Below are 26,618 nucleotides of genomic sequence, written 5' to 3' on the forward strand. Positions count from 1 at the left end.
GAGTGTGACCGTGACTTTCCCATGTGTATTCTTCTACATTGTTTTATTTTAAAAACAAATGTAATGTCAATATTATTACCCACCTTATTTTTTTTTTATTGTCTATGGAACAAACCACTGTCATCCAATAAGTTGCTTAATTATCCTAACTTGCCTAATTAACATAACAAGATATTTATGCTGTGGTCACACTAGAGTTTGAGCTTGCGAAAGTCTGTAGTACGGCCATAGACTATAAAAGATATGAATGTAGTGTCCGTGACGTCACCCATAGGTTTATGAAGAACCCAAAAGAAGCTACCAGTAGGCGTGGCCAACAGTTGCCATTTTGTTTGTGCGTCATGGTACCAACCGTGGGATACCAAATAAGGGCAAAGAGGCGGAGCTACAGACGCATGCTGGCATTCTGCTTAGACGGGCTTTCCTATGGAAGAAACGCTTAATACTTCATTACCTGCAACTCGTTTGCTTGGTTGTACACTGTATCAGTGAAGTGTTTAGACTTTTAAAAACACTGTTGTAACACATTGAGCCACTAAACATTGTTCTTATGACGTTTTTCAACAGGAGGAAAACACAAATTACATCCAAATACTTCAAATATAGTCTGTGTTAGTAAATGCAAGACTAATGATGAAATCCAGTATAACAGTGTATGACAACGCTTCAGATGACTGTTCTAGAGCCTACAGCTAATCAGTCTGTCAGATTCAGGAGTGAATTACAGCTCTAAAAAACATTATAAATAATCTTAAATAAAACCAATGCATTCATAGAGAAGGTAAAAGTATATAATTTCACTCACCTGGGAAATGGAGGCCATGTGAATGGTTTGTGAGCACAATTAAGTGCTCACAGCATGCCATATCATCTGATAATTGTAAGAAATAATTCCAAAAGGCAACTGACTGTGTGAAGCCACATAAAACAACACAAAAATACAATGTATATGCCCACATGAGCGGCTAATCTGCTGGAGTAAGCTGAGGTGAAGTGACAGCGACCAGCGAGACCTAGCTATCACTCAAGTGGCCACGCCCTTAATTATGCAGACATAATATAACCTAATATAAAGGAAACGGATGAGTTCTAAAAAAAATTTACCCCCCTCACTGTTGTCATGAAGGGTAACATTAGCTATATGAATCAAAACATTTTTTGTACCAGCCTGTGAACACCCTTTTTTCTGCTGTAAAGTTGGCCGTTCTAACAGTGGGCTCAATTGAAATTTGCTCCAATGGAGCCAGGACTAGCGGATTTTCGATGAATTGCAGTTTCAGTTATTGGCTTCCCGAGGGAGAACGGGAGGTTGGCGCTTGAGTACGGCGCTGCGAAAAGGGGCAGGATTAGACAAGACAATTAGACATTTAAAAATGCGATCGATTGGTCCATGTGTTAAATTTCTGTCCAGAGAGGTCATGTTTTGATCGCAAGTGATGCAATTTCGCAGGTCATAGTTCACCAAGCTTGAACTTTGCAACGCAGCCAACTGCAAAATTTGTCGCATAAGCTTGCGTTTCCGGTCTGATGCATTTACGTGCGTATGAATATCATAAGAACCCTCATCAGCCCTCACTCAGTGTCACCCCTTATTGCGAATGCTGGACTGCACTCTCCCTATGGCCAGTGTTATTTACTCTAGTTTCAAGTTTACTAACCTCTCCCTGTGATCTCCAGTGTCTGCATCTCTTCTTCCTAGTGTGGTTTCTGCTGGTCCCTCCTCTGGTTGTCATCAGTCCTCTATCTATGTGCCTGGCTTCTCTGCATAATCCTCTGGTCCCTCCTATTCATCTCGTCATCCATCTCCATCCTGCACACCAGTTTCATAAAATTCTGTATAATCCTGCCATCCAACATAATTAACTTGTTATTCTTGCATCTCTGGTTCCAGTCCCTTCTTGTCACAGTAATATCTTTAAATTGCACTTTAAGCTGAATATTACAATCTTAAAAAATAACTAGAACTAGTCATCATAGCAAATGCAGAGACTTGTCTTTCAATGCGGTCTTGCAGAACTCTTGATTTATCGATGTCTGACAATTAAACCGGAGAAGAAACAGACTAATATGAGTGCAGATACTATTCAAAGTGTTCCTAGATTCATTTTAATTGCAGTCTAACAAACCTTTAGAAGTTGTGGATTTCAAAGTTGTGAGTTTGTGTTATGTGTATGCTAATGCAAAAGGACGTGTATTTAAACTTACAGAATGTGTTTGACTCCCAAACTCTGCTAGGAAGGCTGTTTCAGGATTTAAGTGTTTAGATGCTGACAGAACTGGACTAATATTTCTTCATTGTAGAAAGAACAGCTGCATTCTGAACAAGCTGAAGTTATATAGCCCTACAGGGCAACCACCTAGTGAAGCATTACAATAGTCTAATGCTGTGTTCACACCAGACGCGGAACTCGTGGATAAATCACGCTATTCGCGCGTAAATAGCCGCGTAAACATTTGAGTTCACTTGCTTCATTCGTACATCAAACTTCGCTTAATTCACGTGTCAAATCCGCTTCATTCGCGCATCAAATTAACTTCAGAACAGATGGCCAGGGCTTCTGTCTGCCCGGTGACTTTAGCTTCGTTGCTAAATGGCTAACATGGATTTTATTAAGAAAATAACAGTGTTTATGTGCTTTATGAAGACTGAAAAACAGCGTCGATACGTTTAGGGCCGTGTCTGAGTCGACTAGATCCTTTCGGAGGTGCATCCAGCTCTATGAGCTCATAAACTCCTCCAGAAGCTTAACCTGGTTGATGGAGGTTATCAGCGTTACTTTTGACTGAGCCGAGCACAGTTTGATGCACTGTTGTCGGTGTCGGCTGTAGGATTCCCCGTGACACGAAACACAGGCCCTATGTCACAATCACGCCCCCACAAGAGCAAGCTCCTGATTGGTTAACGCAGTGCGAATTTCCGCTGAAGTTCAGATTTTCGAACTTGCACAATTCGCATGTCAAACGCACAAAACGCTCAATTCACACTGCGCCATTCACGCCGCAGGATGTCTATTCACGCGTTTGCATTGACTTAACATGTAAATCACTTACACTAACGCAACTTTGCTTCTGGTGTGAACACACCATAACAAGAGGTCATGAAAGCATAAATGAGCTTTTCTGAATTAGACATTGATAGCATATGTCAAACATTTTTAAGATAAAAAAAATTGCCTGCAAAGTTTTACAGATGCTTGTAATGTGGACTTCAAATGACAAGTTTCTAATAAATATTACCCCCAAATGTTTAACTGATGAGGACTGAACTGAAAATCCATGTTATACGCTCTTGCATAACGTTGTATTTCTTTGTTGACTATAAGGGATATTTGCACTTTGTTGTGTTTGAGTCCCTCGGCAGTTGTCCTTTGAGTGAAAAGATCAGGGTCGGAGTGGGACTCCTTTTCAGCCCTGGAGTTTCAAGCCTTAGACAGGCCCACTTCAGTTCATGACTGAATATATTGAAATAACATCATTTACAACTCAGAGCAAATACAGTAGCTTAAATCTTGCTTCACGGTGAAGATTTATGTGAAGTTAACACAGTGTAATGTTTAACAGTATCAAAATCTATTTTCTGTAAGAACTAGTAATATCCAATAAATATCAAATAAATACAAATATAATGTATGTAAAGAAAATGTAGGTAACTTTCTAATGATACCATCATGTATTTTTAAAGGAAACAGCTGCTTTATAACTTCAAATATTTTAAGTATTGCACTCTTTATCTGCAAGACTTTTTTAACCACAATATTATTTTCTAATGATGGTTTAATTTTTTTTTTTGCACCTTTTTAGCTTTCTGATCAAGTTAAGTCAGATTTATTAGCGTATTGAATCGTCTGATTTCATTAATTGTCTCAAGGCGCTTTTCATTGAGCAGGTGTAATATTCATTAATATTAACTATTTTAATTCTTACACTCATGACAATCCTACCCATTGCAGACGTTTTGGCCCCAACGGCCTTCCATAGATTCGTGTGTTGGGCTCATGACGGGTGCTAACCAGTGTTGGATAAAAAGTTAAATATTACAATTTTACGTCTACCATATCTCTTTGGAAAAGTAAAAACTGCAAATTACAATAAAATAACATACAGGGCCTCATCACTGTTAGCAGCAAACTGGACTTGAGGCTGCTGCTAAAGAGCTAACAAGAAAAAGTTTGATACATAAACATGAACGGTGGTTTGCAGACATCGTTGTTTTGCACTGCTCCTAGCTTAACGTTAACTTACCAACTGTTTCATCGTTTCTCTGCCGCTGGTTTTAACGAAAAATGTGCTCAGCTTAGTACATTTGGCTGCGTCAGTTTCTAGATATTTATTTTGTTTTACTCTGGCCTTTCAGTGCCACCTTTGCACAGTTTATTATACATTTTCCACCTGTTTCTGCTCGCGTATCTTTTAACAACTCTGAGGAGTCGATTGATAATTACGTCATCATTAACCTGCCTGAGGGCTGCTCGAGGGGCTGCGAAAAAAGAAAATGAGATAGAAATGGATAGTAAACTTTGCACTAATAAACATTGAATGAAACAAAGAATGAAAATTTTGCAGCAGTGTTGATGCCATCATCAGCTTTGAGGGTGCTGTATTTTACTGTTTTCTGTGGTTGTGAAGACCGAATCAGTAAGCATTAAGGGGCATACGAGTGAAATAAGTTACAAAATTATCAGATTTAATAAAGCCATAAAAGTTTGCAGATTTAGCAAGTAGTAAAAGTTTGCAGATTTAGCAAGTAGTAAAAGTAAACAATTAGGCCTATTGATAAAACCCTCCAGATTCTATACCGACCAAATTATTAAAACATTTGTTTTCAGAAGTTTCTGAACCTGTTCTTAACATTTTGAATTCATCCCTACTTTTAGCATCTCTGCCTAAAGCGTTTAAATTAGCTGTCATTATGCCTCTTATAAAAAAAAAAAAAACACAGCTTGATCATAAAGAATTAATTAATTATACTTGGGCGAGGCAGTGGCGCAGTAGGTAGTGCTGGGCGTGGGTTTCCTCCGGGTGCTCTGGTTTCCCCCACAGTCCAAAGACATGCAGTACAGGTGAATTGGGTAGGCTAAATTGTCCGTAGTGCATGAGTGTGTGTGTGAATGTGTGTGTGGATGTTTCCCAGAGATGGGTTGCGGCTGGAAGGGCATCCATTGCATAAAAACTTGCTGGATAAGTTGGCGGTTCATTCCGCTGTGGCAACCCCGGATTAATAAAGGGACTAAGCCGACAAGAAAATGAATGAATGAAAAATCTACTTGTTACTACCTACAGAGAACATTTCATAGCACAGAAACAGCAGTTACAAATGACCTGCTCTTATCGTCCAATCATGGTTGCTTTTCTCTTTTTGTGGTTTTGGACCTCAGTGCTGCATTTAAAACTGTTGATCACAACATTCACCTTGATAGGCTTGAAGATTTTGTTTGTATTACTGAAACCGCACTGGCTTGTTTCAGATATTTTCTTTCCGAACCTATCAATGTGTATCAGTTAATGAAGAGGCATCATATCAAGCAAAATAATCTGCCAATGGGGTCAGCAAAATAATCTTGTTTTCCGATTTGCGATAAGATTGTTTTGCTTACACCATTGGCAGATTATTTTGCTTGATTTAAGGTAAACTCACTTCATTTTGGCATATTATTTCTTAAAATAAGACAATATGTTTTGCTTGTCTAGAAAATGCTTCTTGATTTGAGAACTTTTAGATATTTGGACTAGAAACAAGACAAAAAAATCTAAGTAAGAAAAGCCTTTTTTACAGTGTGATTGTTATTCTGTGCAATAACTGGACCCTTAACAAGTGGGAGGCACATTTGCAAACTATTGTAAATCCTACAGCGTTCACCTGATTTGGATGCAAATACCCTTCAATTAAAGCTGACAGTCGGCAGTTAAAACACATCTTGTTCGTTTCATTACAACTCAATTGTGTTGGTGTATAGAGCCAAAACTGTCAGAGTTGTGTCAATGTCCAAATATTTATGGACCTAACCGTATGTCTAACCCTAATTCATTCTCCAAAGCTTGCTTAACTTTGATTTTATCTACAACTTCCTGTCTTAACAAGATGCTATAGAAATATGACACAGCTCCTCGGTGTATAGGATTAAACCTGTTAATTTATTCAAGCACATTGTGATGATTTTTTTAATAAAAATATTAATAAGCATGACACAAATGTGAAAATATAAATGCATTTTATATTGTTAATTCTTTAGTCTCTTCCTGTTGAATTAAGTGTGTATATGTCACGCACATATACTTCCTGTAATTGTATGCTGGTGACTAGAAGATAACTTTTTTCAGGTAACATTTGCTTTCCAACCTTTACATTAAAACAAGCAAGAAAAAAAAAAAGAAAGAATGACATACCAAGCGCTTCTGTTTTACTTATGTTTTTACATTTCGTAAAACTTACAGTCTGTCTGTTACAGGCATAACTCAAGAAAGCAAAAAAAAAAAAAAGTAGTTGGTAGTACCTCAGACCACATCCTGTTATGAACCTTTCTATACTTTCTGTGGTTTGGAGCTCTGTCACTCATCAGCTCTTAACTTTCATATCACACACACTGCCAAGATCAGTCCGTTTTCATGATGTAAACTGACAAGCTAATTTACTCTTAGCATTTACCTACATATAAATCACAGTGAAACCCTAGCCTGCATCTAAACCTACAGTACCTGTAAAATCTGGTTGATTTGAAAGCACTTGCAGCACAGGTATTTTCACAGACCACCTGAAAACATGTAACTTTCCTTGCACTGCTACAGTACAACAATGTTCCATGCCACTGCTCTCTACAGCCATACACGTTATGCTTTTGTCAACAAACCAACACCTCATTTGCATGCTACAGCATATGATCTTGATTAGTTACATAAAAGATCAAGCTGGAAATAGACACATTTAGAAGCTTCCAAGACTCAAAGATCAAGAGAATCAAGCTAGAAATAAAAACATTTAGACCAGGGGTGTCCAAGCTCAGTCCGGTGTCCTGCACAGTTTAGCTCCAACTTGCTTTAACACACCTGCCAGGTAGTTCCTAGTATACCTAGCAAGAGCTTGATTAGCTGGTTCAGGTGTGTTTGATTCAACACAATCTCAAGGCAATTCGTAACATTTGGATTTAGTGGCTAATTCGTATGAATTCGTACAATTTAGTACGACTTGCTCATCCCCCAATGACGGTTGGGTTTAGGGGTGGGGTTAGGTGCCACGCCTCCTTTTTAAAATCGTACAATTTCGTACGACTAAACTCGTACGAATTCGTACAAATTAGCCACTAAACTGGCAAAACGTAAAATACTTACGTTTTCTCGTGAGATCAGGCTGGTTTGATTAGGGTTGGAGCTAAACCCTCCAGGACCGAGTTTGTACACCCCTGATTTAGACACTTCCAAGTCTCGAGTTCTAACCACTGTATTAGAGCAGTAGAAGTAATGTTCACATTATTTTCTCAATGTTCACAATATTCTTTCAACGCAGTTGCCATTTAGAATGCACGCTGTTAATGTTCAATTAATGCCAGTTGTTTGTTTCAGTGCAGATCCACTGACAAGAAAAGTACATTATATAGAGATTGACAATATCCAGTCTATAATGCTCATGTGGGACTCCATTTCGCTTTTCAACACGACTTAAAGATGTAAAGTCAAGTTCTTGTATGACATATATAAACCGGTATGATCCTTTATCTGCTTAAGGTCCTTAATTAATCAGATCAGCAGTTTTTTAGCTGCACTCCTCTTCCTCAACAGAATGATTCAGTCCGGGTATGAACTTCAGAAGGTGTTTCCTGACACTACCTTTTCTGCTTCTTCTTGGAAGAGTGCCGAACAAAGATGAAGGTGAAGTTTCCCAGCCTGGGGAGAGTGAACTGTTACTGCCGGTCAGGCTAATGCTGCGTGTTCTTGTTATGGGTCGCAATGCCCCCACTTCCAGCTGGAAGAAGCTTCCGCTTGACTCAATTGGGCTTAATGGACTTGAGTCATCAAATACTGATGACATGAAGGCACCATCCTCGCTGTCATCTGTCATTATGCTGCGACAACTGCTGTCGCTGGAAAAGCGTTGCCCAGAGCGACCCATTGGAGATGAGAGAGACATTACCGAGTCAACAGACAGATACTGAGCACTCTCATTTAGATTACCTGGAACACAAAAAGAGATGCTTTTAATCCTAATGGTCAAATCCTGCAGCATGAGCTAAAACAGAAGCCTGTTAGTATCAGACCAGGGACACAAATGGACAAAATGAAGGTTTTAGAACATGTTTGTCAAAGAAAAGCTTTTGCAAAACATCTTTACTCTTCACTATAGACCTTTTTCTTAGAACACAAAATTATGCTTTGAATGTATGCGCAAGAATGCTCAGTTCTTCCAGTCGGCAGCTGATGTGTATAAACCGACCCGGGCTCATTGTGGAAACGTACCCCCGTGGACATTTCTGGAGATTGCAAAATACGTCCCGGGAGGTACGTATTCCGCAAAATACGTCCCGGGAGGTACGTATTCGAGCAGTTTTTGTTTTTGCGAACCCGTGAGAGGCCGCTGTGCACGCTTTTTCATGACTTGGACGCCTCTCGGGAGTGCGCACCGACTGACTGGCTGAACGACTGAACGATCGACCGGGCGGCCAATCGGCCGACCCAGCCACCCTCCTCTTCCTCCTCCTTCCCTAAACCCAAGCAACGATTTGCAAAAGCCGTCCAGAAAAAAAAAGCAAAAGCCCTCGTCCGATTTTGACCGCGTTTTCGGATCTCGCCCCGTCGCGAACTCGTTAGCTTTTATTTTTTTGGATTCTGTTTTTCATCTTACCTAATTTCTGGAACCGCTCTTCCCCGGACTCGATCGTCGCTGTGGCCGGCTCCTCCTCCCTCCGGGCCTCCGCTCCGCCGACGTAACGTTGCGAGCTAAGCGGACAAACTGGTTGTGGTGGAAAAAGCCCTCCACAGGGAGGCGAGCCGTCAGCCAGGGAGCGCGTAGAGGAGGAGCGGAGCGGCGTCACACCGCCCCGCAGCGTTCGCTCGATAAAAAAAACAAAACGTGGCCACATAAATCGTGGTCTCCAGAAACGTCCGTGGGGCTACGTTTCCAGAATGAGCTTGGGTTGCTTTAAACAGTCACATTTGGATAGCTTTGAAATGATAGTTTTGATCTATTTTATTTGCTTTCAACGTCTTTGAACGAATACTTCTGTCGATCAGCGCCACCTCCTGGACTGATTATTTAATAAAATGCGATTTAATGGGATGGAAAACAACTGCCGCGAGTCAATTTTACCTCGTTGTCAGATGGCATCTTGTACCATTTAAATGGAGCAGCGTCATCGCTAAAGTGAACGTTTTCCCTTTCTTTCAAATATATAACCAAGCCAAACAAATGTAATTCACCAAAATGTTTCACACACACACACATAGCCTGTACATGGCTTACATACCTGCTATTGTTTGTGTGTGTGCTTGCATTGAAAAGTTGCAGAGTACATTATAAGAGCTGACAGGTCAAGAACACTAACGCTATATTTCAGCATCTGACACTGAAGGAGAGCGTTTTTTTCTCTCACACTTTAACCGCATCTGACAGAAGCATGACGGCTTTAACACGTCTTTCTTTCAAAACTAAAGTTTTGCATTACAAAAACACTCCGTAAGCCACTGAAAACAGTATTGACACCCAGCTGAGAAACGCCGCTCTAGCTGATGACAATTTTTAACGTAAGTTCTACGCAGGCCCTGGTCACTATGGTGCCCTCCATACAGCAACAAAGAAAAAGGTCTATAAAGCAGAGACACAACTGCTGCTTCACAAAAACTGCATCCCTTTGTTACTGAGGAAACTGCCATAATTAGAACAAAGGATTCATGAATAGGAGTAAAGTGACGCAACTGTTGCGGGCCACATGATGATGACAAAATGGCGTCTGATTTCCATTCATAACATTATTTTTTAACGGCCGAGTAGTAAATTTAAATTCAAATGCAGTACCTACTGAGTAGTGGACGATTTGGGATGCAGCCCATGTCTGCGGAATGAAGTTTTTCTGTGTTCATGCCTAAATGCTCTAATGATCGCTAATTGGTCAGCTAAAATAACGTATGATGTAGACTTTTTTATCCCCTATCTACATACAACTCCCTAAATTAAAAACAAAATGAAACAAAAATTTGTCACACTGTAGACAACGAGGTACCTGTTTGTAAACAACTCACAAGTTAACATCTTTTAGATAAACATGAGGCTTCAACCCTTCACCTGTGATGTGAGCAGCTTCAGAGTTTGCTTAAAAATTACTTAAAATGCTTTTTGTATAATATCTGCTGGCATTCTCAGATGAGGCGATCTGTAGCTGTATTTTTTTTTCTCACCTTGAGTAAGGCGTTTTTCTTTGAGTGTGAGAGATTGCAGTTCCACCCATTTCTCACGAAGAGTTTGCTGTATGGAGGGAAAACACAGAAACGAGATCAACATCTATGAGTCATTCTGGTAAATCACTATGCCTATCAGCATTTATCTTGATCCCTCAGCACTGATGGTAACACATACTCTGCATTCATTCATTCTGGTAAATTAGTACGTTAATACAGTGCTCAGCTAAATGAGGACTCCCCTTTTGAAAAGTAATTTTTTATGTCTTTTACAGTGAAAAATTGTCTTGTTATACATTTAAATTCAATTACATTTAAAGAGTTGCAAAAAAAAAAAAAACTATTTCAACTACATTTGAAAAAAAATAATAATAATTTTGCTTTATTAAAACTGCATTAAATATTTTTCTTTCCAAAATTTTAATTTTTGATCTTAAGTTTATTTTTAATATTTTTTTTTTAGGATTAGTTACAACCTAGGCTTTGGCAATGATGAGGCTTTGACTAATTTACTATGTATGCACAAAGATAATATTTTAGAGCAACCTATACATGATATTAAATTAAAAGGGAGATCTGTGAGGGGTGTACATATTTATGGTCAGCACTGTACATAGTTAAGGTGAATGCTAAACAGGTTGCTTGGAATTTATCAGTTATGTAATGTCTTTCTAAGTAAGGTTTAAGCACTGAGAAGACATACACACCATCACCTTGGAATTTTAAAGTTCTATCTGCGTTCTGAAAGATGTTGAGATATTGAGATTCAAAGTTTTTGCATTCCATATAGCAAACAGTATGTGTGTAACACTTTTTTTTTTTTTTTTGAATAAAAAGTCTTAAAATGTAAACAACTTCTAAAAAAAACAAAAACAAAAAAAAAACCATCCCATTATGTAAATAAGTTGTCATTTAATAAGAATATGTCAATAACTCAATTTTGACAAAAATGTCAGGTAAAACCTTATAATTCTAGGGTGGCAACACATAAAAAAAAACTATCCAAAAATATATACCTTAAGATAGTGCATCTTTTTCTCTAATTCAATCCTCTTCATGACACTCCCACTGACTGTTTCCAACCTATATACAAACATACACAAGAGTAAAGATAGACAATGTAAATGCATGACATTTATTGTTATTATTAGTAGTATTAAAAGAAATAAGTTGGTTAAAGTTTGAATAACTATGGTAAAACAATACCAGTCATTTATAACTTCTTACTTTAACTGTAACGTAAATTCCACACTTTGTTTGCTGTAAAAATGAGACTTTGTATATTGTAAAGATGCTGGGACGATTTTTTTTCCATCTTTAGATTGTAACTAAACTACAAAGCTAGCTTGTCTTGTAAATTTAGGCCAGAGGACGACTGTTCCCCAAACTGAGTCTGCTATTTTATGTTTATATCACATGATCTCTAGTGTATAAAATGACATAAAAACTACTTTAAGGCAGAACTTAGCAAGTGTGCAGTTGCAAATAACGATTATATGCACCTTTCAAGAGTTCACACTTAGCTGATGATTGATTATAAAGCTTGTTTGGCAAGCTGTCCCGGGAGGGAGCCCTGAGCTCATAAGATCCTCGAGCCCGGGGCTCCCTCCAGTTTGCAAGGCGAGAGGGGAGTTTGAGCTCAGGTAGATCTCGAGAACTCCCTTGCTGTTTTAACTAATGAACAGATGGTGATTGTTCTTAAGAGATAACTACTTACGGCTGGCTTGGTAAGGACTGGAACCAGTGACGTTCTTGCTGTGAGGAAGGGGTGGCCAATCCTGTTCCTGGAGAGCCCCTTCCTGCAGATTTCAGTTGCAACCCATATTAAACACACCTGCCTGTAATTATCACATGGTCTTTGGGTCCTAATTAATTGGTTCAGGTGTGTTTGATATAGGTAGCAACTGAAATCTGCAGGAAGGTGGCTCTCCAGGAACAGGATTGGCCACCCCTGCTGTGAGGCAACAGTGCTAACCACTGGGCCACCGTGACACCCCTTTAGAAAAGTAGGAGGAGCAGGGGTGGAAGGGGGGATTCTTAAAAATGAAGATGGCTGTTATATGGAACTTAGGGTATTTATATAGCAGCTTAGGAATCGTCTGATTGGTGAATCATGAATTGAATAATGCGGGGCCAGCTGCAAGCAATCATAAGCACGTGACCTTCTCGAAATTAGTTTATAAATAAACATCTCTTAAAAGCAGTCTGCCAAGTTGTGAACTAAATTAGAAAGATTTAATTTTTGTTTTTTTCTCTTTAAGGACGATTTGAATCGTTTTGCCTCATGTAACTAATACGTAATTTGCATTTTTAAATCACAGAAATCATAATTCTGATACTTATACTCACTTCAGCGTGTTAGAGGATTCTCGAATCAACTCGATAATGTTCTGGTGTGTGGAACCCTCAATGCTCACACCATTTACTGACAATATGATGTCACCTATCAAAGAAATAAGAATTGAAATTCATTACAAGGAGCTGGCAATTAAAATACACACATACAGACACGGAAAAACAATAAAACTATTAGTCTAGTAGTCTATTAATAAAGGTAAAACATGTTCATTTTAATGGCTTTTTATTGGCTATGTGCTAAAAGTTTGTAATGGAGACTTTCCTCAATCTCACAGGTTGCCTGTAGACTGATCTTTAGATGAAGGGCTTGGAGTGTTTGTTAAAATCAAAAGGATGTGGCATTTGTTTATGCCCTGAAAACCTCGCCTCTCTTCCTCTCTCTAACATCATCCTAATGTTTGCTAAGAGGTTGGCTACCACCAGCACAACAGACTCCAAAAAGTTTGTATACAACATTATGGTAACACTTTATTTGGATGGTCTATTTGAGTATTAGTAGACTGTCTGCTTAATATCTATTGATACTGGTAACACTTTATTTTGATGGTCTATTTGAGTATTAGTAGACTGTCTGCTTAATATCTGTTGATACTGCTGCTAAACAGACATTTAAATGACTATAGGAAACTTTGCAAGTACATGTCAACTTACACTAACCTCAACCTAACAGTCTACTTATCATCTAATGACAATTGGTTGACATGTAGATGCAATATAACTTAAATTCAACAAACAGACCTTCAAAATAAAGTGTGGCCAACATTATGAGCATTATATAGACATTAACAACATTATACAAAGAGAATTAATGCACAGACATGACATGATGGTGCTTTTCATTGAAAAAAAGAAAGAGAAAACATTTAAGAAACAGCCCAAAGAGAGCAAAGCAGTTTGGTTACGTGTTTACTGAGAAAATGCAATGTAAATAGGTCAGGTTAAGAGGGTGGAGTGTGAAGAGACACATTGACGAGAGGAAGTGGACGACCTGCTCACCAGCAGTTAAACCTGCAGTTTCCGCTGCACTGCCATCCTGGACCCTGCACACGAAAGTGCACATCTCTACCATACTGGTGTTTTTCACCTTCAAACCATATGTCTGCACAGAAAGTCACACACACACACACACACACACACACACACATACATACATTTAAAAACAATATACTGTTGAAGTCAGAATTATTAGCCCCCTCTGATTTTTTTTTTTCTTTTTTAAATATTTCCCAAATGATGATTAACAAATTCAGGAAAATTTCACAGTATGTCTGACAATATTTTATCTTCAGGAGAAAGTCTTATTTGTTTTATTTTGGCTAAAGTAAAAGCAGTTTTTAATTTTTTAAACAACATTTTATGGACAAAATGATTAGCCCCTTAAGGCTAATTTTTTTTAAAAATAGTCTAGGGGTTGCTGGACAATGAAGGGGGGGGGGGGGGGGGGGGGGTTAAGTCACAAATAAAAATAAATTGTAAATCGAATAAAAAAATCTATTTATTTTTATTAAACTATAACAATTACCATATTTTGTCCATAACCTACTGAGGAAAAAAATAGTCATTTATAGTTACTATATAAAATAAAGTTACTATAGTAGCTTATAGTTACTAGTTGTAGTTGGATTGAGACCCCTGGGGTAATTACATTATAATAAAGACACATCACATCAGATGCAGCAAATTGATTTTATAACACCAGGTTAAAATTTAAGGCACATTTACCACACTGACACACATTAAAAATAATTAAACGAAGAATTGACTTGGACCTCAAAGGATATTGGGGGTCGTGAGTCACTGGCATTGTTATTTTGGGGGTCACAGGCTGAAAAGTTTGGGAACCCTTGGTCTACAGAACAAACCATCGTTATACAATAACTTTCCTAATTACTCTAACCTCCCTAACTAACCTAGTTCAGCCTTTAAATGTCACTTTAAGCTGTATAGAAGTGTCTTGAAAAATATCTAGTAAAATATTATATACTGTCATCATGACTAAGATAACATAAATCAGTTATTAGAGATGAGTTATTAAAACTATTATGTTTAGAAATGTGTTGAAAAGTTCTTCTCTCCATTAAACAGAAATTGTGGAAAAAAATAAACAGGGGGCTAATAATTCTGACTTCAACTGTATATGTGAATGTATATGCAACATGCCAAAGGAAATTTCATGTATTGCATCCTATAAAAATAGTTGTGTAATGCAGATTCATTCAAATACTAGAATCAATGTGAACAGAACACTATGTGGGTGAGGTTGGTGCAATGTGATATTGTATCTGCATGTTTTAAGCATTGGTTATTATAACTAAAATACTAATTAAAACTTACTTGAACTTCGAATCCAAACACTTCATTGTCTTGTTTCTCCAGTACAACCATTGTTCTGACGAAACAAATACACATGAAATATATTAACATTTTTGCACAGCAATTCATTCCAAATCATCATTATCTCCATAGTGTTTTTAAGATTGCACATTGTGCCAAGCAGCCAAACATAAATGAAGAGGAGAGAATAAAATAAAACATGACTATTTCAGATTGTGAAACATCCTAACAAATCAGATGGTAACACTTTATTTTGATGGTTCATTTGTTAGTAGACTGTCTGCTTAATATCTGAAGCTAAACAGACATTTAAATGACTGTAAGAAACTTTGCAAGTACATGTCAACACTAACCCCAACCTAACAGTCTACTTATAATCTGTTAAGAATTAGTTTGCAGATGCAATGTTACTTAAATTCAACAAATGAACCATCAAAATAAAGCGTGACAAGGCAAACAGGAAAGTAGTTGTTGATTGCTGGTGTAGTTCTACTTGATTCAGTTCAGTTTCATGCAAATGTCACTGTAGAAGTTCAGTTCAGTTTACCATCAGACATTCATAACGAAGTGTATCATTACCTCTGAGGATCAGTATAATCCACCAGTGAATTTGAGTGTGTTCTGGCCAACTGAAAATGAAAACAAATCCCAGATTAATTCAATCTGCAGTACTAGTTTACAATTCAGTGATTTAAACCAGGGTTGCCCAAACTCGGTCCTGAAGGCCCGGTGTCCTGCAAAGTTTAGTGCTAGACACACTATCAGACATACCCGGGCTAGCTAATCAAGCTCTTACTAGGCTTTCTAGACATTCTTGCAGGTGTGTTGAGGCAAGTTGGAGCTAAAATCTGCAGGACACCAACCCTCCAGGGCTGATTTTGGACACCCCTGATCTAAACCATCTAAAAATTCTAAAAAAATTCCCAAACATCTGTACAAAATTAATTAAGAACGACATTTTTTAATTATAATTCAAAACTTGCTGCATTCATGTTGTCATGAACGTAACTATTAAGAATACATAGCATTTAGTTCATCCCACCTGACTCTGTGACAATGTCCTGCCTTTCATCCCTTCAGTGTTCAGATTTTTGGGACTGCTGAAAGAGCGCTGTCGCCACAGTATGCTTCTCTTCTTTTGAGAGCTGTCGATTATGTAGCTGTCCAGGCTGCTCATCTGTTTTAAAGGCATTTTAAAGTTCCTATTGGATGTCATCATGCCTCATTCACAGAAGCGCTGCACACAACTGCAGGCATCAGTGTGAATTCGCACAACTGCAGTCTACAGCGGATATAGCCACATCACGTGAATGTCAGGAACTAAAGACATCTGCCAGTTTCCTTTTTAAGCTTTGAGCTCTTGTGAATTTGCAGTAGTCTGAGAACAAACATGCAGGATGAGTTTTGTCATATCACCCCAATTTTATCCTCCTTACACTGGCTGCCTGTTAAGATTCGTATTGCATTTAAAATATTGCTTCTTACCAATAAAGCTTTAAATAATCTAGCTCCTGTTTATTTAACTAACTAACTTTAACTCGCTCTTTAAGATTTCAAAACTCAGGGCTTCTGGTAGAACCTAGAATAGCAAAGTCAAGTAAAGGAGGTTGAGCCTTCTCATTTATGGCTCCTAAACTCTGGAATAGCCGTCCTGATAACTCAAAACTAGATTAAAGACCTATCTGTTTAGTAAAGCATACACTTAGCAGGTTTCCACACAGGTTTCTGCATCTTGTTTACATACACTATGAACAACAGCTATGCTAATTATTCTCCATTTCCACCTGGAGATACTCATCCCTAGGCCCTCAGACCATGCAGAGTCATTGATTCAACCCAAGACCAGCGACGAGATGCTCCCAAGGTTTCCATATCCTGGACCAGGCCGTATCCTGAGCAGCTACTGTGGTGGTCATGGAGGAGTGAAGAGCATTAGACTGATTCCTGTGACGCTCCAGGGACAAACGAGTCTACGCTGAGGCCAGCTTCCAGCCTCCGCTGCTGAGGCCCCGTTTACACTAATGCGTTTTAGTTTGAAAACGCATAAGTTTTGCTACGGTTACGCCAACCGTCCACACTACGCCGGCGTTCTCGAGCGCCGAAAACGGAGCGTTTCGAAAACGCTAGAGAGGCCGTTTTCATTCTGAAACGCTGCTGCTCCGTCTCAGTGTGGATGATGGAAAACGGAGACATCTGAAAACGGAGGCGGGGCTGCAGACATTCGCCTCTCTGATTGGGGCTTTTCCTGAATATTAAGTAGCCTAACACACACAGTTCAGTCCTGCATCCTCTCCTTGTAAATTCAGACTTCGCAAGTTTGATCAAGGCTGCAGTCTCTTCTTCTCAGTTTGATATGGAAAACAGACTATACCGAGGACACGGGTAAATATTCAAAGGGAACAGTGTACTTTATAACTTCATTCACCCTGGCTACGTTGTTTCACTTTCTCAACAATAAAACGTAAACATGATTAAACTGTCTATCTTCATTTTAATATTAGCAACTTAACAGACAGCAGAAATGTTGAGGCGCCGTGCGGCATAATATCAGCGTCATCTTCACTGTGTGTATGTTTATAACAAAACAGAGCCTATAACAACTGCCTCCTTTAAATTTCAGTGAAAATATGAAACACACCCTCTCTTTTGCTGAATATCAGTTTTACTAATCGATAATGGCCATTATTAAGTTTATACATTATAGGAAATAAAGGCAAGCGATCAGTCAATATACAGAATAGGCTACGTGGTTACATTAATCATTAACTTATCTTTGCGGTCAGCCAAAACACGTTACCTGTGAACAAGTAATAGATTCCAATGCCCAAAGTCAGGGAATATGTTGTTAGATAAAGACAACAAGATGAATGAAATATCACGTTTAATAAATATGAGATTAGATCCAGCGGGAGATGCTTGATAAGAAGTCCGACTAGCACAGCTCTCATCTGGGTAGATGGGCTGCAGCGCTTGCCCAAGAGAGTATGTGGTCACGTGATGTGCGTTTTCAGCGTTTTGGTGTGGACGGAGAGCAGTTCAGAAACCCTGGGTAAAACGCGAGTGTGGACGCGGATCGTTTTCATTCTAAAACGCCGTTTTAAAACTAAAACGCACTAGTGTAAACGGGGCCTGAGACTGCAGCTCTGTACAAGACGTTTGGCCAGCGGAGAAATCGCAATGGTCGTGCCCAACTGAGTCTGTTTTTTTTATCTGCACAACTCTGGTTTACTTTGCACTCATTTGCTATATGCCCTTAATGTCATTGTATCAATCATAAGCTAAGTGTGAACTCTTGAAACTTACTTTAAGCTGTTTTGACACAATCTACACTGTAAAAATGCTATGGAAATAAAAATGAATTGAACTGAATTGAATTCAAGTATGAGTGGGCACAGCCATTGGAATCATTTTGGCTTGAGGCTTCTGGTCTCATGATTCCTTGTTCTGTAGCTAACAGGGAAAAAAAAATAAGAGGACTTATAATACTGACCTTATATGTTTTAAAAAATAAACTTTTTTTCCAGCCGAAATAATACCAAACTTTCTACAAAAGAAAAAATATTACAGGACAAAATGTTCTTAATCTGATATCACTTGAGAAATAATAAAATAATAATAATAATAATAATAATAATATTTCACAGGTGGGATAATAATTTTGCTCTCCACTCTAAGTCTTTCTGCTTTTTATGTATAGTCATGAACACACTTGTTTGTAAAGAATGTAGTTTGGCCCTTTTTCTGCCATTTATTATATTCCTAGTCATTTCTGTGTAAAATAGTCACCTCTGTGTCACATGCAGACTTCTCAGAGATGTTAACACGTTTACATACTCCAGCACATTCCTGACAAAGGCTCAGGATCTTCTGAATGGAGAAATACAAGCTAAACATGGCACAAAAAAACAAAAAACAAAAAAACAAACAGTGGGCTAAAAACCTTGCTGTAGATCAACATCTTTGGAGTACAACAGCACATGGGCAAATCCATACATCTGTACCTCCAAACAAACAAACAAACAATCACACTGCAAAAAAATGCTTTTCTTACTTGGATTTATTGTCTTGTTTCTAGTCGAAATATCTAACAATTCCTAAATCAAGAAGAATTTTATAGACAAGCAAAACATACTGTCTTGTTTTGAGAAATAAAATGCCAATATTAAGTGAGTTTTTCCGTAAAACAAGCAAAATAATCTGCCAATGGGGTAAGCAAAATAATCTTACGTCAAAAGAAAAAACAAGATTAATTTGCTTACCCCATTGGCAGATTATTTTGCTTGTTTTACGGAAAAACTCACTTAATATTGGCATTTTATTTCTCAAAACAAGACAATTTGTTTTGCTTGTCTAGAAAATGCTTCTTGATATAAGAAATTTTAGATATTTAGACTAGAGATAAGACAAAAAATCTAAGCAAGAAAAGCATTTTTTGCAGTGCAAACAAACAAATGATCAACAAAGAAACAGATAGAAAGGAACAGAGTAAGAAAGAAAGCACCTTTGTGACTGAAAGGAATTGTAGACGGAGACAACTTCAGAGATTTGGCTGTCGAAATGTAAGAAAAATAATTAAAACTGTAAAAAAAAAAAAAAAAAAACATTGTGGGCTGTAACTCTTTGAACATCAAACTGGTCCAGGAAACATGAGGTGTGCCATATTGTCAAGTCTTAAACATGATTAAGCATTTGCCAACTTTAAAAGGGAAGGACAAAAAATAATAAAGACATGCCTTCTAAAATAACATTAGTTTTGTAATATTGTGCCATAAATTCTCATTGCAAAAGTGAAGAACAAAATTACTTTATAATAATTCCAGAAAGAATTCTGGGAAAAGCAAACTTGGTTATTTGATCATTTAATAATCTGTTTCCACATCATCCATGACAATGAAATATGAACATACCTTTTTTTCAAACAACAAATAAATTTAAAAGAAACACGGAGGAATAATGAAAAATAGTTTATTGCTCTATGGTTCACATTTTACACAGACAAAACATGCTGTTACTCATAAAAGAACAGTCCGTGGATGTCTATTAAATAATCATTTCCAGCCTCTCTTTTAAATCTCTCTGCCGTGTGTCAAAACATCATTTACAAATGGCACAGGCTTAGGATGTCAGATTGAAAATCCAAATGAAGCGCAGTGATCTACAGCTTAAGCCTAATAATCATACATTTTTCCAGACACTGTTTAGGATTCAGCTGCCCCAGATTGCTGTCATTTTTCTTTATTTATTTGTTTATTTATTTATTTGTGTGTGTTTGTTCATTGCAATCTCACAGCAATTAGTAATTCTTTGATTTAGTGGCTAATTTGTATGAGTTCGTATGATATAATTCGTACAATTTAGCAATAGAGTCTGGCTGCAGATTTGCACTTGCACCTCCAGGCTTGCATGCTCGGACTTGCGCGCTCAGGCAACCGCGCTTCCTCTGCAAGTGACGTCATCTACAATCGCCACCTGTGGCCACTTGCATGAAAGTTCTTCCTGAGGGGGAAAAATCTGAGGTAATGGATTTCATTAAGATTGTTGCAACAAACATCTTATCAGTCACCCTTACTCAAGTGCCTTTTTTTCTAAGCGTTTCACTGTGGTTTCTGGAAACATACGGCGCAGTTGCTATAGTTACGTAAACAGATCGTAACGAACCACGAATGCTTGCCTTACAACAGCTCTGCAGTAATGTTACACATCATCTGTGCTGCTTTCTTTCTGTTAGGCGAGTCGAGACGTTCCGTTATCGAGTCGATCTCAACATTATGTTTTGAGGACCTATAACACTGGACTGGGATCATGTAGAGCAGGGGTGACCAACCGTGTTCCTGGAGATCTACCTTTCTGCAGATTTCAGTTGCAACCCATATCAAACACACCTGCCTGTAATTATCAAGTGCTGTTCAGGTCCTAATTAATTGGCTCAGGTGTGTTTGATCAGGGTTGGATCTGAACTTTGCTGGAAGGTAAATCTCCAGGAACAGGATTGAGCACCCCTGATGTAGAGACTCTTAAAGCTGCGCTCCAACTGTGATTTCATATGGATGCACTCCTACGCAGACGTGCTAACTAATCAAGAATAGTTAAAAAGAATAGCCCAAGTTGATCAAGAATCATTGCTGTAAGTCCGTAATGTGTATCTGTTATTTGTAATACCTCCTTGAAATGTTTAAGTAGGCTACTTAGAATTATTTGACAACGTCCTCCCAGGCAACTCAAACGAACTTGAAACTTACTTTTGGTTTATTTGAGTTGATTTGAAGTGACGTGACAGGTGCAGGTGTCGATTGTAAATGACGTAACTTGCATAGGAAGTGTGGGTGCCTGAGCATGCAAGCCAGAGAGTGCACGCCTGAAGGTGGAAGTTTAAGTCTGCAGCCAGACCCTTCTCCAATTTAGTACGACTTGCTCATCACCCAATGGCGATTGGGGTTAGGGGCGGGGTTGGATGCCACGCCTCCTTTTTAAAATCGTACATTTTGTACATTTAAACTCAGACGAATTCGTACTAATTAGCCACTAAACTGACAAAACGTAAAATACTTCCGTTTCCTCATGAGATCAGGCTGGTTTGTTAGCTTTAACAAATGGTTAAAGCAGGATTAAAAGAAGGACCTTCTGAAGAGCAGGCAAAATTTATTAACTCTTTGGTTCAGATTAAATAAGCGTAACTGAGTCCATACCCATGCTTATTCCATCAGTAAATCAATCAACCAGCTTTGTCCATGTCTGATGACTAAAATCTAAAATGCATCACATGCATTATGTCATGAGTTCAGAAAAGCCTACAGAAACAAGCATTGTTAGTGTTGTGTTGACAGAGGCTACTTTAACACAAGCAATACATCAAAAGTGATATAAATTACAGACAAAACTGTTCCGAACTATATCTGTACAAAAGTCAAACTTGCACAAGAACCTCACAAGGCATATTTATGTTGCACGCACACATTTCACAAACACATCTCAGGACTTTTAATATATCACAAAGAAATCCCTACTGCACTAGATCTCATTGAAACAAAGACAATTCAAGCACACATATTTAAAGCATACTACAAAACAGACATGAAGTTTAATCACTTTAAAAGGTATATGTTTCAGCAACTCCCTTGTTTGTTCATATACACATTCGTGTTGGTATCTTCAGACATGTTGGAATGTTACATTCAAGTCTAATAAGTGAAGCTACAGGTTTGACTTGTCAAAGGCATGAAAATGTCTGTCTAAGTTGTGCTAACTGGCATCAAACGTACAAAAATAAATCTTCATATGCCTTATCTGGATATACAGTCGAAGTCAGAATTATTAGCCCCCCTGACTTATTAGACCCCTGTTTATTTTTTTTCCCCAATTTCTGTTTTTAACAGAGAGCAGATTTATTCAACACATTTCTAAACATAATAGTTTTAATAACTCATTTCTAACTGATTTATTTTATCTTTGCCATGATGACAGTACATAATATTTTACTAGAAATTTTTTCTAGACACTTCTATACAGCTTAAAGTGACATTTAAAGGTTTAACTAGGTTAATTGGGTTAATTAGGCAGGTTAGGGTAATTGGAGACTATTGAGAAAAAAAATGCTTATATAATTTTGTCTTTAAATGGTTTTAAAAAAAATTAATAGCTGCTTTTATTCTAGCCAAAATAAAACAAATAAGATTTTCTCCAGAAGAAAAAATATTATCAGACACACTGTGAAAATTTCCTTGCTCTGTTAAACATCATTTAATAAATATTTAAAAAATTAAAAAAATAAAAGGAGGCTAATAAATCTGACTTCAACTGTATACTGCTTTTATTGTGATGCTTTACAATAAGGTAAGGGGGTCTATTCACACTAATAGTGTGCAGCATCCATCTGATGCAACGGTAGCTGCAGGACAATGGTGCCAGTGTGCTCACCACACACCAGCTAAAGGTGAAGAGACAGTGATTGAGCCAATTCAGTGAATGTGAATGATTCGGAGGCCATGATTGGTAAGAGCAGAGAGAGGGAATTTGGCCTAAACACCAGGGTTACCCCCCTACTCTTTATAAGAAGTGCAATGGGATTTTTAATGACTACAGTGTGTCAGGACCCTGGTTTAACATCTCATCCAAAAGATGGAGCTCACTGACTGTATGGTATCCCCTTCACTATACTGTGGCATTAGGTTCCACCAAGACTTCATATAGAGCATACCCTGTTGGCCTCAATAACACCACTTCCAAAAGCAACCAAGTGTCCTCAATGTTGTCTACCGTTAGTTGGGTCTTCAGCTGCAGGGTGATAATGTCTCTTGGCTTTGTGAACGTTATGAACGTTGCCATGAATTTTGACCTACACACACTCTAAGATCAAATATGAGTGTACGCACACTTTATAAATGAGACCCTTGCTCTAGACGCATACATTCATAAGGCGTTAAATGGTTAGCTACGTTGTTTTTTCCTGTTTAGACTTTAGGGTTTGTCCAAGAGCAAATGGTTACTTGAGATTTCCTTTTACATTCATAAATTACCAACCTTACAGGAAATCGCTCCTCATTGCTTCTGCAGGTACAAAGTAGTCAAAAAGTGATGTGAACAGTTTAAAACAGCAGAAAAGCATATGCAAGGAAACCACAACCTGAACAAAGCTTGGCTATAAAAACATTTCCTTTTGCAGACCGCATTATGCTGTCTGACGTCAGCATGGTCTTGATTTACATTTTTTAAAGTTGGTTTGGCACAATTTTAACAAGCAATTGATGCATTTTCAAAACAGATCATCGAAAGTGCACTTTTGTCAAACAGCATTTATCAATTGTGTTAGAACACTACACATAATAACAAAATATGCTTTTTATTACACAAAATAAGTGTTTGATCTATATAAATGTTTCCTTCTTTCATAAAGCTATTACTTAACATTCAGTTTATTACATTACACTATTTTTTAATCAACTGATCTTAATATTTAATCAATGAACCATTTATTATGTACATAGAATCGCAACTTGTTTGTTAATTTGCTGCAAGAGCTTTCAATAAAAAAATAAATAAAAAAAAACTACAGGAAATGTGTGTGTATGTATGTATGTATGTATGTATGTATGTATGTATGTATGAATATATACATACATAAACACACACAGTGGATCCGGAAAGTATTCATATTGCTTTACTTTTTTCACGTTATTTATGTTACAGCCTTATTCCATAATGGATTAAATTAATTTATTTCCACAAAATTCTACACACAATCCCCCTATTGACCATGTGAAAAAAGATTTTTTGAAATTGTTGCAGATTTATTAAAAATAAAAACGCTGAAAAATCACATCTACAGAAGTATTCACAGCCTTTGCTCAATACTTTATTGATGCACCTGTGTCAGCAATTACAGCCTCAATTCTTTTTGAATATGATGCCACAAGCTTGGCACACCTCTCTTTTTTTTGCCCATTCCTCTTTGCAGTACCTCTCAAACTCTATCAGGTTGGATGGGAAGCAACAGTGTACAGTCATTTTCATTTACACACAAACACACACACACATATATATATATATATATATATATATATATATATATATATATATATATATATATATATATATATATATATATATATATATATATATATATATATATATATATATATATATATATATTAAGTACTAAGATTATAAGATAAAAAAAAAATCTTACTGTTGTATTTTGGTGCTTAAATCAAATGTTCTCAATACATTTCACAATGAGCTTGTGTTCTGAAACCATGATAATGTGGAATGAAAATATGTGCGACGGCACAAAAATCATGACATAATTTGAAATGTGGTTTAAAGTTTTGAACGAAGAGATTTGAAAATGTCCATCTAACTTATGAAAATAGTACCAAACCAATGAAAAAAGCAAAATACAGATAACAACAATAATCTTTTACTGTGTATACAAGCACATGCATACACATATGTGACTTAGTGTGTCAAAATATTTCAGCAACTATTTATCTGCACAACAGACAAAACATTTATGGCACAAAGCATAATGTGCAAAGGTCATAATGTGCAACACTTCAACTGAGGTAGCAGTGTATCAGTACTCAATTACCATTTACAGACTACAAAACACACACGCACACACACACACACATTACTCCATTCATTATTACAACATTGTGTCTCACAGTTTTTCCCTCTTAAACTTCATTCTTTGGCATCTCAACTGTGCTATGTCCCAGTAACACTGATAGACAGAGATAAGAGAAACAGCAGGCTTTGGGGTTATTCTTTAACATCCTTGACCACAGTCACCTGAGATATGGTTTTTTTGACACGTAGCGCTGTCAGCCGAGCAGCTGGATTGGCATGCCAACACTCCCGCATAATCTTACCCATCACTCTCAGTGCCTGAAACAAACACAAACATACATAATTAATCATGTTTCAATTTTCAATTACTAAAGATGAAATTTTAAATCCATGTCCTCATTCCATATTCAGAGAAATGTGATACTTGCAAATATAAAAGTCCTTAAACTTATAACAATCTTCAGGAGTGGGGTGGAACAGATGTGGAAATGACAAACAGAAGAAACAGTCTCTTGGCAACCAGAGCAGGGAACACCTCCCAAAAACACTATACTCCGTTTTTCCCTTATTCTGAGGTTCACATAATCCAGAGCAGACGTTTGTCGCAATGTGAAAGCTGCACATTTTTAAAAGTCACATGCGTGGTAGGTTACACACAAACCTCACAGCTCTGCCACTGATTGGGAATGTTGGGTCGGAGTTTCTGTTCACACACCACTCTCCTCATATCATCTAGTGATGGGTCTGATTGCACCTGGTCATAATAAGGCAGCTGGAAATCTTCATGAATCCCTGCAGAACACAAAAGATGTTTTCTATGTTTACTAGAAGTAAATGCATTTGATTTACTAGTATTGAAAAACTTTTGGATGTGGATGTGTAACATTTACAGTAGAGCTGCACAATACTGGCAAAATATGTTATGTTGTTGATGATGTTATGTATATATTTTTTACAATATAACAAACAAACAATAATTAATATATATATATATATATATATATATATATATATATATATATATATATATATATATATATATATATATATATATATATATATATATTATATAATTAATTCATTTTAATAATATATTATTAAAATTAATTATTATATATAATAAGTTACTATATATTTTATGTAAGTTTATATATTTAATTAAACTTTAAAAATATAAATAACAATATATATATATATATATATAATATATATATATATATATATATATATATATATATATATATATATATATATATATATATATATATATATATATATATAATTAATTTTATTAATATATTATTAAAATTAATTATTATATATAAGTTACTATATATTTTATGTAAGTTTATATATTTAATTGAACTTTAAAAAAAAAAAAAAATATATATATATATATATATATATATATATATATATATATATATATATTTAAAGTTCAATTAAATATATAAACTTATATAAAATATATACTAATTTAA

General features: G+C 36.9%; 2 protein-coding genes across 9 annotated transcripts in view; both read right to left on the minus strand.

Annotated features, from left to right (window-relative positions):
- acvr1c (activin A receptor type 1C) overlaps positions 1–26,618 on the minus strand; it is a 95,450-nt gene that overhangs the window by 20,801 nt on the left and 48,031 nt on the right. For 4 of the 8 annotated variants that reach the window (XM_073912447.1, XM_021478827.3, XM_073912446.1 and 1 more), the window contains exons 8-9: positions 25,799–25,929; positions 24,778–25,455 (exon numbers count right to left, since the gene is read on the minus strand). In XM_073912447.1, coding sequence (XP_073768548.1) covers positions 25,330–25,455; positions 25,799–25,929 — 257 coding nt within the window. In that variant the 3' untranslated portion in view covers positions 24,778–25,329. Of the gene's footprint in view, positions 1–24,777; positions 25,456–25,798; positions 25,930–26,618 lie in introns of those variants that run through there. The other 4 variants (XM_073912449.1, XM_073912451.1, XM_073912450.1 and 1 more) reach the window with 2 other exon arrangements.
- On the minus strand, positions 6,382–18,261 carry cytip (cytohesin 1 interacting protein). The gene is made up of 8 exons (XM_003199175.7): positions 16,115–18,261; positions 15,652–15,701; positions 15,073–15,127; positions 13,735–13,837; positions 12,730–12,823; positions 11,397–11,463; positions 10,381–10,447; positions 6,382–8,163 (listed from the first exon to the last, which is right to left on the minus strand). Exons 1-8 carry the CDS (start codon positions 16,289–16,291, stop codon positions 7,745–7,747), a joined length of 1,032 nt encoding a protein of 343 aa, XP_003199223.2. The 5' UTR covers positions 16,292–18,261; the 3' UTR covers positions 6,382–7,744.

Source organism: Danio rerio, chromosome 9, assembly GCF_049306965.1.
Source record: "Danio rerio strain Tuebingen ecotype United States chromosome 9, GRCz12tu, whole genome shotgun sequence".
In the NCBI taxonomy this organism is placed as follows: Eukaryota; Metazoa; Chordata; class Actinopteri; order Cypriniformes; family Danionidae; genus Danio; species Danio rerio.

Coding starts and splice junctions, on each gene's coding strand:
- cytip (XM_003199175.7), bottom strand. CDS start 16,291: ATGATGACATCCAATAGGAACTTTAAAATGCCTTTAAAACAGATGAGC. Junction 15,128..15,651: donor GATTATACTGATCCTCAGAG/GTAATGATACAC, acceptor TTGTTTCGTCAG/AACAATGGTTGTACTGGAGA. Junction 13,838..15,072: donor TGTTTGGATTCGAAGTTCAA/GTAAGTTTTAAT, acceptor CTTTCTGTGCAG/ACATATGGTTTGAAGGTGAA.